The sequence below is a fragment of the Mus pahari genome, chromosome 14, assembly GCF_900095145.1.
Source record: "Mus pahari chromosome 14, PAHARI_EIJ_v1.1, whole genome shotgun sequence".
Classification (NCBI taxonomy): Eukaryota; Metazoa; Chordata; class Mammalia; order Rodentia; family Muridae; genus Mus; species Mus pahari.
In genome coordinates, this window is record NC_034603.1 from 87,797,197 (window position 1) to 87,811,424 (window position 14,228).

Sequence of the window (14,228 nt, forward strand, 5' to 3'; positions counted from 1 at the left end):
TGTCTTCCCTCCCTCCTTCCTTCCTTCCTTCCTTCCTTCCTTCCTTCCTTTCTTTCTTTTTCTTTCTTTCTTTTTTCTTTTTGGTTTTTCAAGACAGGGTTTCTCTGTATAGCCCTGGCTGTCCTGGAACTCACTCTGTAGACCAGGCTGGCCTCGAACCCAGAAATCTGCCTGTCTCTGACTCCCAAGTGCTGGGATTAAAGGCATGCGCCACCATGTCCGGCTCTTTCTTTCTTTCTTTCTTTCTTTCTTTCTTTCTTTCTTTCTTTCTTTCTTTCTTTCTTTCTTTCTTCCTTGCCTGGATCTCACATAATTCAGGGTACCTCAAACTGGCTATGTAGTCAAAATAAGATTTCTTTTTCTTTTTGTTTTTTTGTTTTTGTTTTTCGAGATAGGGTTCCTCTGTATAGCCCTTTCTGTCCTGGAACTCACTCTGTGGACCAGGCTGGCCTCGAACTCAGAAATCTGCCTGTCTCTACCATCCAACTGCTGGGATTAAAGGCATGTGCCACCACTGCCTGCCAAGATAAGATTTCTTATCTTTTTCCTTCTGTTTCTCAGATGCTGAGATTACAGGCAGGCCTCACCATGCTGGGTGCATGTAGTGCTGGGTATTAAGCCCACGGCTTTGTATGTTCTAGGCAAACATGATGCCTGATGATTTATGATTGCACTCTGAGACCTCTATTTCATTTATTTATCTAATAATAGAGCCAGGGTCTCACTATGTGACCAGGCTGGCCTTGAACTCATAGAAACTCACCTGCCTCTGCCTCCAATGTACCACCATGCCCGGCCCCAAGACCTGTATCTTTACGTCATGAGCCACCCAGCCCAGGTCCCTTGCACACACTCACTGCACATCCTTGAGTGTACCACGCAGTTCTCGGCCCAGATTCTGGATGTATAGCCACTGGCCTTCCTGAACCGGCTGTCCAGTGAGATGTACATTATCCACAGTGAGCTGAGCCTCATCGAAAAGCCACTGCACCACGAACACAGGACCTGGGAGGAGGAGGAGGCACAGCTTGACCTGCCTCCGGGCTTCACATCCCGCCTTGCTCCTGGCAGGCTCGAGGGCTAGCTAGCCTCCCGACAGCCCACGACCCTGTGCCTTTCTCTTTTCTAAAGAAGACCCTTCCCACCACCCTTTGGAACGAAGGACTGAGGGAACTATTTGGTAGCCCCAAAATATAGAAAGGAAAGCATATGGATTTGTCTCTGATGCCACTGCAAATGACCAACAGTTTTGGTGCTAAAGTCAGGACAGTCCCAGGTAAGTAGGAACAACTGTCTACCCTGCTGTAGGCATGGCCATCTCTGTGGAACGGTGTAAGGTCTCTGGTCTAACCTCTTTAGTTTCAGGACTGGTGTACAGTTCAGGATAGCCCACCACTTCCCAAATGCCTCATCTGAACTGGCCACTCACAGCGCAGAGTTGGGAATACTTTGTAGCCAAAGAAGCAATTCCATTCCTCTCCTTCCTTGAACTGGCGCTGGCAGCGCTCCGGGACCATCCCACTCCAGTACCTGCAGCACAATCATAGGTTAGGCTGTGATCCTGGGGTACTCCTCCCCCTTAAGATGCTACGCTACCCCAGGCCCCTTTGCACTAGACAGGGAGGGTTTTGGCGTGGGGGCTGGGCTCCCCGTCCCAGGGCACCTGATGCCACGGCGGATGGCCTCTGTGGGTGCACAGTTGATAGTGTCGATGCAGTCTGATCGCCGGTACTGCTTGTTGTCCAGGAACCAGCCTGAGTCAGCCAGGCCCCGCACCTGGATAGATGGGTAGCCCAACTCCTCCAGCAGCTCAGCCACGCGGTCTACATTCAACAGCACCCCGGTGCCCCCAGCGCTGAGGGAAGGCCAGACGTGAGGCCAAGTGGCTGGGGAGGGTGCTTGCTGTCCACCCAGAGCTGGTTTAGCCCTAGTCCTGAGGAAGCACTGCCTCTGAACAATGCATTCTGACTGTAACCATGTTGAGAGAGGCAAGACACAGGGGCCCCTCTCCCTTACGGTCTGGGGGCAGAGGACAGGTAGAGTTCTAAGCGCTGACCCACAGCTAAGACTGGCAGAGCACAGAGCTGACTGTCCTTTCCCTCTGCTTCCTTCCTGTATCAATTTCCTTATCTGAAGGAGAAGACAAACTCTGGAGGTGTCTCCGGCCCCCTCATCCAGTCTAAGCATGTGTTCTGCGTTCCTATTGGAGCACAGTTACTGACCAGTTGGTGTCGCCCCACCCTTCCCTGACACCGCATCCTTAAGAAGGGACCTCAGACCACCCCTGACCACTAACCCACTTTCTAGGTGACGGCAGCCCAACAATCTTGAGAGTCCAGAAGCAGTCTCTAAACAGTTCCCAGCTACAGAGCACGGAGGTCAGACCTCTAAGGTGCCCCGAATGAGGCTGATCTCCCCGTGGAGACTAGAGGTGGCAGGGCTCTGTGAGGATAGATTCCAGGTCTGCCGGCGGTTACCTTCCAGGTTCTCTCTCTCTCACACACACACACCACCCAGGTCCCAGAGCTGCCACATCAGCCCCTTGCTCCCTCCATACAAAGTCCTCCTCCCTTGGACTTGTTGTGCTTACCTGCTCCCGGCCAACAGCAGCACCTTTGCCCCGCTCAGCCCTTTGCCCAGGAGCTCCCGTACCACCTCCTGGATGATGAGGGAGCCCATGAAGGCATATTCATCTGTAGGGAAAAGGGGTAGCTTTAGGTGAAGCTAGACTCAGGGCAAGATCTCCTACTGCAGGAGACAGGAGGATGGATGGGCCTGGCTCTTTCCAGGGAAGGGATAGGGGATGGGGGAGACTGGGGGAGACTGGGGAGGATCAAGGGCAGGAGGCCCTGCTAGGGGGTCCCTCAGGGGACAGGTGAGCCTCGGACAAGCAGGAACCCTAAGGCATGCTACAAAACAGGCTGAGAAAGTCTCTATTTTCCCACAAGTCTCACCACCCTGCCCTGTCTTAATGGGCCGGGAAGCCAGGGACTCACTCTTCTCAGACTTGGGTGAAGCCCCACTCCAAACGTCACTGGAGCAGTAGGGGATGAAGCTGTAACAGGGATCAGGTGAGCCCACCATGGCCCTCTGTTGCCCAAATCTACTACCATGAAAGACCCTGAGAAAAATGCTGCCCAGGATAAGACCCACAAGAAGGACCTCCCCAGGAAGGTCCTCCTTAGAATAGAAACCCCTCCCCCAGGAAAAGGACCCTGTAGAAGAACCATTCTCCCAAGGAGGAATCCTAGACCCTCCAAGAAGTTTCATCGACCCCCAGGAAGACCTAAGCCCTCTATTAAAGACCATCCCAAATATGACCCCCACACATAAAGACCAGCCCCCAAGAATGAATCCCCACACTCAAAGAATTCCATAGGAAGGACCACTCCAGGAAGGACCCTCCCAGGAAGGAACCCCCACCAAGGGAAACCCATGCTCTCTTACACCATATTGGCATTCCACCAGTGAGGGTTCTCCTCTGGCTGGGAGGATAGAATACCAGTACCTGGTGAAACAGGAAGGGGATATGCAGGTATGGGGACTTCCTTCTTGATGGCCCTGGCCTGAGGTGCAAGGGTGGATAGGGAAGGATGAGAGGATGGATGGATAGACGGATAGACGTAGTCACTATACCAAAGGGTGAGGAGGGGCTCTCCATGGTTTTAGGGACTCGGGGTCTAGGATGGGGTTCCAGGGGTAAATGGGTCCTTCTAGAAGACCTTACTTGGAGAGTCTGACTATTCTGCCACTTCCACCAGACAGAGCCGGTCTTGTACTGCTGACCTGTGCGTGTGTGTGGCCAGTCTTTGGAGCTCATGAGGCGCCGCATGGTGCTGTATCTGGAATCACAGTTCTCCCGGTTGAAGCAATACCAGCCTCCTGCAGGCATAGTCATCAGGCTCCGTTCCACAAGTCCAGAAGACCCCTCCGCCCCCGCCCCCCCCCACCTCAGCCCCTGGAACCCACCTTCCAGAAAGAGTAACCACCGCCGACTGCCCTTGGACTCCTTCAAATAGTAGCTGCAGGGAAGGCGCGCATAGCATGCTGTCAGGTGGGGTCTCTCTACCCTCATCCCCAATCCTCAAGCCCTTTTTCCCACTTCGGTGCTGAAAGGGTCATTCCACCTGTTGCCTGGAGCTCACCACAGCCGCGCGGGGGCGCCCGCAGCCAATCGCAAACGGAACGCACAAGCTGGTGAAACCCCACTGATTCCCCAGAGGTGGCGAAAGAGGGTGGGTGGATGGAGGGTCCTGTGGTCCGTGGAAAATTCCCACAGCCCGCCCCACCTGAGACCCGCGTTAACCCTGGCGCCGATGACTATCGAAGAGGTGAACTCTCGAGCACGCAGTGGCACTTGAATAAGGAGAAATTTGCCAGGGCTAAAGGTCCAGAAAACTGTAGTAGTAAGGAGCGCAGCAAGGAGATGCAGGCGCCACCGAGGTAGTGTTACAGCTTTCCTATCAAGGCCCAGACTAACATCGATCAACTGAGCGCGTGGGCACCCAGAGATCCTTCTGACCTCCCAGCTCCACCTGTGTCCTCTATCTACTTCAAAGTTGAGTGCATGTATGAATGCTGCACCTGGAGCCTTTGGTCCCTCTTGTGCCCCTTCCTCGCTCCTGTGCTCCTGCTCCGATTCCTGATTGTCCTGAACCAATCTGCTATGCACAGGGGGGGAGGGGGGGAGGAACCCTGAGACAGAAACCTCCTGTAAAGTGTTGCCTCTTTCTACGGGAGATATGGCCAGGGAGATATGGCCACTCTGAGACTGCAGTCTCTTTTTCTGTCCTAGAACCTGAACTTTCAAAGGCGGGTGCACTGTGGCCAAGAGGTCAGCACCCGAGTTGGCCTCGGACCAGAGCTTCAAGAGCTGTCCCCTCCCCCGCTTTGGGAGGCTCCAAGCGAGGCTCTCCCCAGGGCTACCAGCACTAGACGCCCGAGTGGAACCCTTTCCTCTAAGGACCAGATCAGCCATTGAAAATAGGACGGGTCCAGTGCAGTCTCCGCGTTTGTGCGCGCGCGGGGAGGCAGAGGATGCGAGCGCCACCAGCGATAGGATGACAGCGAGCCAGGCGCTGAGCACCGGTGGGGCCAGCCAAGCCAGGTTGACGGCCTTCCGGGGTTCTGCCCAGCGCCGGCCTTACCCGGCGGGGCTGCCGTCATTGCAGGTCACCGACGTGTTCAGCAGGAGGTGAAGGCGCAGGTCCTCATTGAGCTGCTGCGCAGAGCAGGGATACAGGGACTGTGCCAGGCTCTTGACTTGCGCCATAAAACTGTCCATGTTGCCCTCCACTGCCGTGAAGTCCAGCGGGAAGCTCTCCACCGGCTGCCCGGCGCCCGGCTCCACCTCAGCCCGCTGCGGGGGCGGCGGCGGGGGCGGCGGCTGGGGTGGCTGCTGGCCACGGCGCCTCCAAGTCTTCCTGCCCTCGCTGCCCCCAACCCAGTGCAGCAGGCCCAGCAGTAGCAGCACGCGCACCTCTCCTCCCATGGCAATGTCACTCCGGCTTGTGGCCACCTGCGGAGAGCGGACAGCCGTGAGGCGTCAGCAGCTCGGGGCGCCGGGCCAGGGGGCGCGCAAGACACTGCTGCTCCTCGGCTCGGGCTCCCGTGCGTTGTCCCTGTCCCGGGCGGTAGTGTGGGCTCTCGGCGTCGAGGCTCTGGAGTCGGGCGCTACCGGCCTCCGCAGCTCGGGTTCCGCGCGTAGCCGGCCGAGGGCAATGCAGACTCTGGGTTCGCTGGCTCGGGCCCGCGCCAATGAGCGGCGGGGGCCGAGCTGGGCGTAGTTTGCGGGGGCCGCGGCAGCCCGGGTGCCCGCGCGTTAGAAGTGCCGCCGCCGCCCGGGCGCGGCAGGGGGAGGGGGCTGCGCTCACTCTTTTCTTGGCGGAGGCTTAGCCTTTTCTTCCCAAACCACAAGCCTGACGGAGGGGCCTGGACTAACCCGTTGCAGCCGCCGGAGGCGCTCCCGGCCCGGCTCCGTGGGGGGCAGCGCGGCCGGGCTGGCCCCGGGCAACTCCATTCTCCGCGGCCAGCTCGGCGCCGCTACCCCCGCCCTCGGAGCGCCTCGGGGGCCGGGAGGAAGAGGCCTTTCCGCAACGGGGGCGTCCTGCCGGTTGCGCAGCTGCCCGGCCCGACGGGTCAGGGCGCAGGATGCGAACGTTCACCTGGTGCCACTGGGGCCTTCCCTCCCGCGCCCTAGCCCCGTGCATTCGTGGGAGACTCGCACTTGGGCCCCCTTCGCATACTTGGAGCCGCCCGGAGTCCTGCGCTCACCGTAGGTCCTGGAAGTTGCTGGAGCTGCGCTATCCCGCTGGTGCGCCCGACTGCGCTGCGCTCCCTCTCTGGCGCTGGCGTAGAGCCGCCGGAGACTTTTATCCAGCGGGGCCCCCGGGATCAAAGCGGCGGCGGACACAGGGCTCTGCGCCGAGGGGCCGGTAGTAGCGGCGCAGGGGGGGCCTCTGCGAGGAGCGGACAGGTGGGGCCCAAGGCCAGGCTTTCGGGGTCGACCTGCAGGAAGGATCGAGCGTGTGACTTCAACCCGCTGTAGAGTCTCCCTATCTGGTGCCGGGAGCCCGCAGTTGTTAGGAGACATGTAGGTCAGAGGCGGTACTGCTACTTAACAAGGTTGGTAGGCTTTGGTGTAAAGTCCCTTGCTGCTGCACTCCATGAAGAAGACCACTAAGAACCTCTCCCTGCCCCAGACGCCACTAGAGGAGAAGAGATCGAAGATCAGAGAAATTGCGGTCTTGGAGACCTCCTGCCATCCGCCAAGTCATCTCACCTAATGTAACCACCTCCTCTACACATTCCCAGGCTTAGGTGACCAGCGAGAATGAAATTCCTGTCAGAAATCAAAACTGGGAGCCAACTTTGGCATGCGCAAAACTCACAGACAAGGAGAGTTCTAGGTCAGCCACGGCTGGCTACACAGTGGACTTCTAAAGTTTAATAAATGAATAAAAAGTTAAAAGTCTCAGGAGCAGGACTGATGACGGTGGTAGTCGTGGTCAAACTGGCTGCACAAAACCAAGCATACCTACCCGCCGTGCACCACAAGCCAGCGTCTTGGTTTTTCTTTACATGCAGCCTGCAGTCTCGTCTGTAGTGTTTTCCTAGAGACAGGAAACCCCTGCTTCAGGACAAACCTGGGGCAGGGCTTCTACAGCCCACAGTCTAATTCATGACAGGAGGAGCATGCTTCATCTAGTGGGTACCTGCTGCAGCTCCTAGGGAGGAGTCCTAGGGAGGAGTCAGGAAGGATGCCACCTGTGCTGCAGAACCAACAGGTTGCTGTTCTCCAGTGCTACAGGGAGCAAGATTTTATATATATATATGTGTGTGTGTGTGTGTGTGTGTGTGTGTGTATGTATGTATATAAATACATATGTTCATATACAAATATAAAATATAATATATATAAATTTATATATATATATATATATATATATATATACACACACACACACACACACACACACACACACACACACAGAGCAGGCCAGCTCTCCTAAGATCCAGTGAGAAACCAAAGAGAAGGGTAAAGCTACAGAACCCAAAAATGAGGCTGCCTGCAGGTCAGATGTGCTGGGTTCACTCAAGGAAAAGCATACAGGAGTCTGCTCACGGACACCTGATGTGTGTTCTGTTTCCAGATGGGAACTGAGTGTAGAGAAGCTGAGAGACAACCAGGCTTTGCCTCAGTGGGTAAGAGCCCTAGCTGCTGTCACAGAGAGCCCAAGTTCAATCCCCAGAGTCCACATGGTGGTTCAAACTATCTGTAACTATTTCCGGGGAATACAAAGTTCCTCTCTGGCCTCCTTGGGCACCAGGCAAACACTTGGTGTACAGATACATATGTGCAGGCACAATACCCATACACAGACAAATAATAACTTTTTAAAAGTTAAGGAAAAAAAAAAGAAATCCACGTTTGCTATCTCTCGGTGTGGTTGGACCAGCTTAAAGTGTGTGTTTGGGACTGGCCAAGGGCAGCAACTCCACTATTCTGAGATGTCCTTTTAAAGCCTTTATCCACCGGGCATGGTGGCACATGCCTTTAATCCCAGCACTTGGGAGGCAAAGGCAGGCGAATTTCTGAGTTCGAGGCCAGCCTGGTCTACAGAGTGAGTTCCAGGACAGCCAGGGCTACACAGAGAAACCCTGTCTCAAACAAAACAAAACAAACAAACAAACAAACAAACAAAGCCTTTATCCTCAATAGCCAAGGCTACTAGAATAGAAGCATTGAGCGAGAACCTACACTGGAAGACTCCTACCCTAGAAGCCCGTTATCCCAACTCTCGGCAGAGAAATGCTGACTTCCAGCTGGGTGGCATGCTGCACAGGGCTAGGCTGCCAAACCCTGGCCCTGAGCCATTTCCTGGTGGGGAGATTTTGGGCAAGGCCTGTGACCTTTCTTTGTGCCTAGGTTTCCTATTCTTTAAAGTGAGGCAGTGACCGTTGGTCAGTTGGAGGGCTGTTGTGGGATTACAGGAGCCCAAGCATGAAAGTGCTCAGCAGGGGGCTGGCTATGATTGCCAAAGAAATTCTAGAACAAGCCAAGGACATGCATATTCGATTCTCTGGCCTTTGCTGTAGCGTGATTTAGCCTGCACATCAAACCGTAATGAGTTTGTGTTTGGTTTATATAACACTAGTAGCAGAAAAAGGAGCTCCAACCAAAACTTCCCTTAGCATCCCTGCCCTCCCTCTCAGTCTTCCACTCCTTCCTTGTAAGTGTCTGCTACAGGCCCTGTATAAACCCCTGTCCTTCTCCTATCTTTTTTTTTTTTTATATATATTAATATTTATTTATTTATTATATTTAAGTACACTGTAGCTGTCTTTAGACACTCCAGAAGAGGGCGTCAGATCCGTTACGGATGGTTGTGAGCCACCATGTGGTTGCTGGGATTTGAACTCTGGACCTTCAGAAGAGCAGTCGGGTGCTCTTACCTACTGAGCCATCTCACCAGCCCCCTCTCCTATCTTTTTTTAAAATTTATTTATTATATGTAAGTACACTGTTGTAAGTACACTGTAGCTGTCTTCAGATGCCCCAGAAGAGGGAATCAGATCTCATGAATGGTTGTGAACCATCATATGGTTGCTGGGATTTGAACTCACGACCTTCAGAAGAACAGTTGGTGCTCTTAACCGCTGAGCCATCTCTCCAGCCTTCCTTCTCCTATCTTAAATAGGCTGGTTTTATGTTCCCCCAAGGTGTGTTCTCTGCACCAGAGTTTTCAGTATCCCAAGTGTTGGGAAGTCTCTCCAGAATTCAGGTTCTTTAAGGAAGATCCTAGGTATTTCTGCTTTCAGTTCATGGATACCAAAACCAGAGGCCATTGTAACCTCACAACCTTATAAATGACTCTGGGTCAGATACTGCTCCTTGCCAACTTGAGTGGATATGAGCAAAAACATGCAAAATAACAAGCGTTGGCGAGGGCAAGACAAAACCGGAACTCTGTGCACTGCTGAGGGTGGTGCCAAGTGGTTGCTGAGTAGTTCCTCTGTAAGTCCAGCAGAACATCACCATCTGACCCAGCACCTTCACTCCTAGGTACTGACCTTGAATTGGAAGCAGGTGTTCAAACAAAAGCTGGCATAAAAGTGTTCAGGGCAGTGCAATTCACAATGGCTAGAAGGTAGACGCCTGCTCAAAAGCCCACCAGTGTGGGCTTTCTACAGTGAGAAGTTTTTCAGCTATAAAAAGAAAAGTCTGACCTATGCTACAGTCTTAACAATACTATGCTGAGTGAGACAACCCAGATACAAAGGACTCATGCTGTGTGGTTCCATAGACATGAGATACCCAGGAAGGGTGTACCCACAGAGACAAAGATCAGGGAACTAAGGAGTGCCTGTTGACAGGTGTGCTTGTGTCTTTGGGGGTGATGAAGACATTCTGAAACTGTGGGGATGGATGCACACATTGTAGGTCTACTCTGGGGATGAATGAACACATTATAGGTCTAATAAATGTTGTGGAGTTGTAACACTTCAAAGGATTAGGTCCCTGTTACTTGAATTTTACCTCTTAAAAAAGTCCAGAAATTGGAATACTGATGCATACCTGGGAAGTAGATGACAGGATCAGGGGTTCAAGGCCAGCCTTTGATAGATGCTATAGGAGACCTTGCTTCAAAACAAACACAAGCCACCAAGTTTGACAGCAGCTTGGTACAGGACAAGAGTACCTGGACCAAGCATGAAGCCAGGTGAACAGGTTGGCTAGAATAGCACAGGCTGGTCTTCTTCTCAATTCTCTTCATAGCTGGGGATCAAACAGAGATGGGGGTAAAGATAGGGAGCTTCTTTCTGTATTGGAATCCTGGCTCTGCCACTGCCGGCGTATGGGTCTCTGAGCTCCAGTTCCTTTCCTATAAAGTACCCGCTTCTCTGTGCACACCAAGTGAGATAGGATGCCAAGGGCAGGATGCAGTCTCAATGAACATGTGATAGACAACAGCCGTTATGGTGGGTAATGGTGGGACCTCAGGGAATCGGGTGGTCTGGGGTCCTATGTACAGGAAGGTTGTGGACTGGGAGGGTGAGTTAGACTTGGGACAGTGTTACAAGCCACTTAGCTAGGGTGGCCCCTCAGAGTTACCCTTGTGGATGCTCAACACATCAGTTACTAGGCAAGGGCTGTGTGTGCCCTTCCCATTCTTGGCTGCTCCACTGCCTTATCGGGATGTGCGCTGCCTGGCCCTGCCTGTTGTTCTTGCCTGGCTCCTGTTAGAGCTGGTGGTGAGAGCATCTGCCTAGCTCAGATCTAGTGTGTACCCAGTAGCAAGGGGGTCTGGATCAGGGCACTGTGCATTTCAGAACAATACCTCAAGAACAGGATAGGAGTTCAGGGTTTTGTTCTGGGTTCTGGGGAGAAGGACAGATAAACATAGAGTTAAGTACCAGGAGTTACAGTCCTTACCTAGGCAGGCAGAACCCTTTCTGGGAAAGACCCAAGATGGAACATTTCAGGAAAGAGCTAAGGTCTGTGTTGAGCTGATCTGCAGTGCTGAGAAGGAGGAGCGTGTGGTAGAGGCAGACGGTAGTGCATGAGTCCCATCTGAGAGCTTCTGTGGGAACCAACAGATAAATGACCTGGTTAGAGGACTGGGCCAGCGGGGGGACCAGCACACCCAGCAACTCTGGACCCAATTCCCTTGCCCGGATGTAAGACTGGCCTCCTCCCTGTATCTATTCCCAGCCCCCAGCCTGCACTCTTCCCCCGGCTCCATGTTCCAGCTGCTACCTTCTGCTGTCTGGGGCCCAGCTGTTATATGATGGTCTCAGCCACCAGGCCTCACATGGCCATCTGGGCGGTTCTGCACTCCAGCTGCTGGCCTCTGAGGTCCAAGTGAGCAAGAAATCTGGGCAGGATAGCCTCCTGTCCTGTAGTCTGCCCTGAAGGGAAACTCTGAAGATAGCTACCATCCCACCTCTAGCTCTTTGTCTGAGCTGGAGCTCAAAGCCAGGAAGACCCTGAAACTAAACCTCTTTTAGTTTTCCCAAAGCTTTCATATCTGTACCGATATTCATTAGCTTATTTCCTCTTGGCCGGAGGAAAGAAACTCACCAAGGATGGCAGGCTCTTTAGCTTAGTTGTTGGAAACTGATCTCTCCTGGACTTTCAGCTCTGGCTCCTGGAAAACAGGTGGCCATTTGTAGGCAGCTTTGAGTAGCTTTGTGGTCAGTCGGCAGAAAGGGCTGTGTTGCTGCTGATCCTAGGAGTCAGGGTTCTTTCATTGGGAGCATGAGAGTCCTGAGACTGAGGCCCTACAGCCCCTCAATGGTGAACCAGTATGGGTGACTCAGAGTCAGCAGCTTAGAGCGCTGACCTGCTTTGGACCTTACTGATGTTTCTACAGTACCTGTTCCTACCAGGACCTCTGCAGCTCAGGCCTGCCCTAGCCCATTTCCTTCCCCAGCAGAAAGACCAGTGGGGGGACCCTGCTAGATGTTGGCTTGCAGTGACAAGGGCTAAGTGGAGAGGGGCTGCTGCTTATCTGTGGAACTTCTTGGGGTGCCTCTGGAGTACCCTGAGTTACCTATTATACAGCCTTGATTCTGAATGGACAAAGCTGCTTGGGGTGTCCTAAGAGCTGCGGGCTGGTACCAAACCCTCAGCTGTCCAGCTGCTGGCCCCCAGGGGCTTGAAGCAATAGACTCTACAGGCCAAGGAGGCCGGCTGTCATGTGACCTCCAGCTCCCTCTTTCCAACCCTGTGATCCTCTGGCAGGCTTGCAAGTGGCCTCTGGGGAGACAGAAACAAACTCTCAGATCTTGCCACTGGGAACCTTTCAGCGCTGGAGGCTGCGGATGCTTCTCTTAAAGGGCCATACCACTTTAATTCAAAGCAGATCCTTGGAACAGCTGTCTAGCTGCTGGCAGGGGGAAGGGGGAGGGAGATGGGCTGGCAGCAGAAGGAAGGTGTCCTCCAAAAGGATGCTAGATTGATTCTCAGAGGTAGTTAAAGCGGTTAAAGGCAGATAGAGCTGAGGAGCAGGTTCCTCTCAGTTGCTTCCTACTTTCAGTAGCTGGGAGAAGGCCTCTTCTCTCACAGGAGACACCTGAAGCTGAGCAGGTCCCTAAGCAGTGCGTTGACTATCTTGTAGTCTGACCTTTAAAAACTTAAGACTTGTGCGTGTATGTGTGTTTGCGCGTCTCTATATGTGTGTGTCTGTGTGTGTTTCTGTATGTGTGTGTATGTGTGTGTATGTCTCTGTGTGTGTACGTGTGTCTGTGTGTATCTGTGTGTGTCTCTGTATATGTGTGTGTGTGTATGTGTGTGTGTCTCTGTGTCTGTGTGTGTGTTTGTGTCTGTGTGTCTCTGTATATGTGTGTGTGTCTCTGTGTATGTGTGTGTGTCTCTATGTGTATGTGTGTGTTTGTGGGTGTGTATATATGTGTGTCTGTGTGTGTTTCTGTGGGTGTGTCTGTGTGTGTGTTTGTGTGTGTATATGTGTGTGTATGTGTGTGTCTTTGTGTGTCTGTGTGCCTTTGTGTGTATATGTATGTGTCTGTGTGTGAATGTGTGTGTTTGTGGGTGTGTCTGTGTGTGTGTGAATGTGTGTATGTCTGTGTGTGTATATGTGTATGTGTGTGTATGTGTCTCTGTGTGTGTGCCTGTATGTGTGTGTCTGTGTGTGTCTCTGTGTGTGTGTGTCTGTGTTTGTGTGCCTGTATGTGTGTGTCTCTGTGTGTGTGTGTCTGTGTGTGTGTTTTGAGACAGGGTCTCTGTATAGGCCTGGGCTCTGGAACTCACTCTGTAGACCAGACTGCCTTCAGACTCAGAGATCTGCCAGTTTTTGTCTCCTGAGTGCTGGGATTAAAGGCGTACGCCACCACTGTCTGGCCATTGGGCATATTTAATGAAGAAAAGACATGATATTTCCATGATTGAGTCCTGGGGTCAAAGGCGTGCGCCACAAAGCTCAGCTTTTTCTTTCTTCTTGACCTGGGTGCCCAGCTTCTGTTCTTTGCCAGTGGTAGAACACCTGCTCTAAGCCTTTAGATTTCAGGATTTGCAGCAGCAGCAGCAGCAGCAGCAGCAGCAACCGCCTCTAAGTCCCTTGCTGTCTAACTGTCACAATGCAGATAAATACCACTGAGGGCTCTCCTAGCTCTCCCACTTACAGACAAGACCAGATCCTTACGATCGGTTCCCTCCAAAGCCAATGCCCACACCTGTTAGGTGTTTGCTTTTGTTTAAGACAAGGTCTCCTTCTGTATTCCTAACTGGCCTAAAGGCCACTAGAAGCCCATAGAGGCTTCAGACTTGTAGTGACCTTCTGCCTCAGCTTCCCAAGAGTTTGTTTCTTTGAAGAACCATCATATATCACCCTGACCTAATTAAGGAAAAAAATTAAGTAGTTTTTCACTAATATTTATTGCATTTTCTTATTTCAGACAAGTGGGGTCTCACTTTGTTGTTGAGAGTGGCTTTTAGCTCCCAGGATCAAATGATTTTTCTTAGTCCCTCAAGTAGCTAGTGGAGACAACAGGTGCCTGCCACTCCCTGCATCAAACTTTAGAACATAATATTCTGTATTTTCCTTCTCTAGTGAGATACAGTCTTAGGACAAAAATAACTATAAAGATATCTTTAATCTCTTTCTTTCTCTGAGACAGGGTCTTATGTATTTCAGTTGGCCTCAACATGGTCTGTAATGGAGGGTGACCTTGAACTTCTGACCTTCCTATCTCCGTCTCCTGAGTAC

The 14,228-nt window shown here is 52.6% G+C and overlaps 1 protein-coding gene across 2 annotated transcripts in view; it reads right to left on the reverse strand.

The window, feature by feature from the left end:
• Notum (notum, palmitoleoyl-protein carboxylesterase) overlaps window positions 1-6,822 on the reverse strand; it is an 8,158-nt gene extending 1,336 nt beyond the window's left edge. Inside the window, exons 1-11 of one of the 2 annotated variants that reach the window (XM_029545555.1) lie at window positions 6,782-6,822; window positions 6,274-6,507; window positions 5,148-5,518; window positions 3,970-4,022; window positions 3,787-3,882; window positions 3,448-3,508; window positions 2,997-3,055; window positions 2,591-2,693; window positions 1,664-1,855; window positions 1,430-1,530; window positions 858-1,005 (exon numbers count right to left, since the gene is read on the reverse strand). In XM_029545555.1, the coding sequence (XP_029401415.1) occupies window positions 858-1,005; window positions 1,430-1,530; window positions 1,664-1,855; window positions 2,591-2,693; window positions 2,997-3,055; window positions 3,448-3,508; window positions 3,787-3,882; window positions 3,970-4,022; window positions 5,148-5,491 (1,157 nt within the window). In that variant the 5' untranslated portion in view covers window positions 5,492-5,518; window positions 6,274-6,507; window positions 6,782-6,822. Of the gene's footprint in view, window positions 1-857; window positions 1,006-1,429; window positions 1,531-1,663; window positions 1,856-2,590; window positions 2,694-2,996; window positions 3,056-3,447; window positions 3,509-3,786; window positions 3,883-3,969; window positions 4,023-5,147; window positions 5,519-6,273 lie in introns of both variants that reach the window. The other variant, XM_029545554.1, reaches the window with a different exon arrangement.
• Between the last annotated feature and the right edge of the window lie 7,406 nt (window positions 6,823-14,228).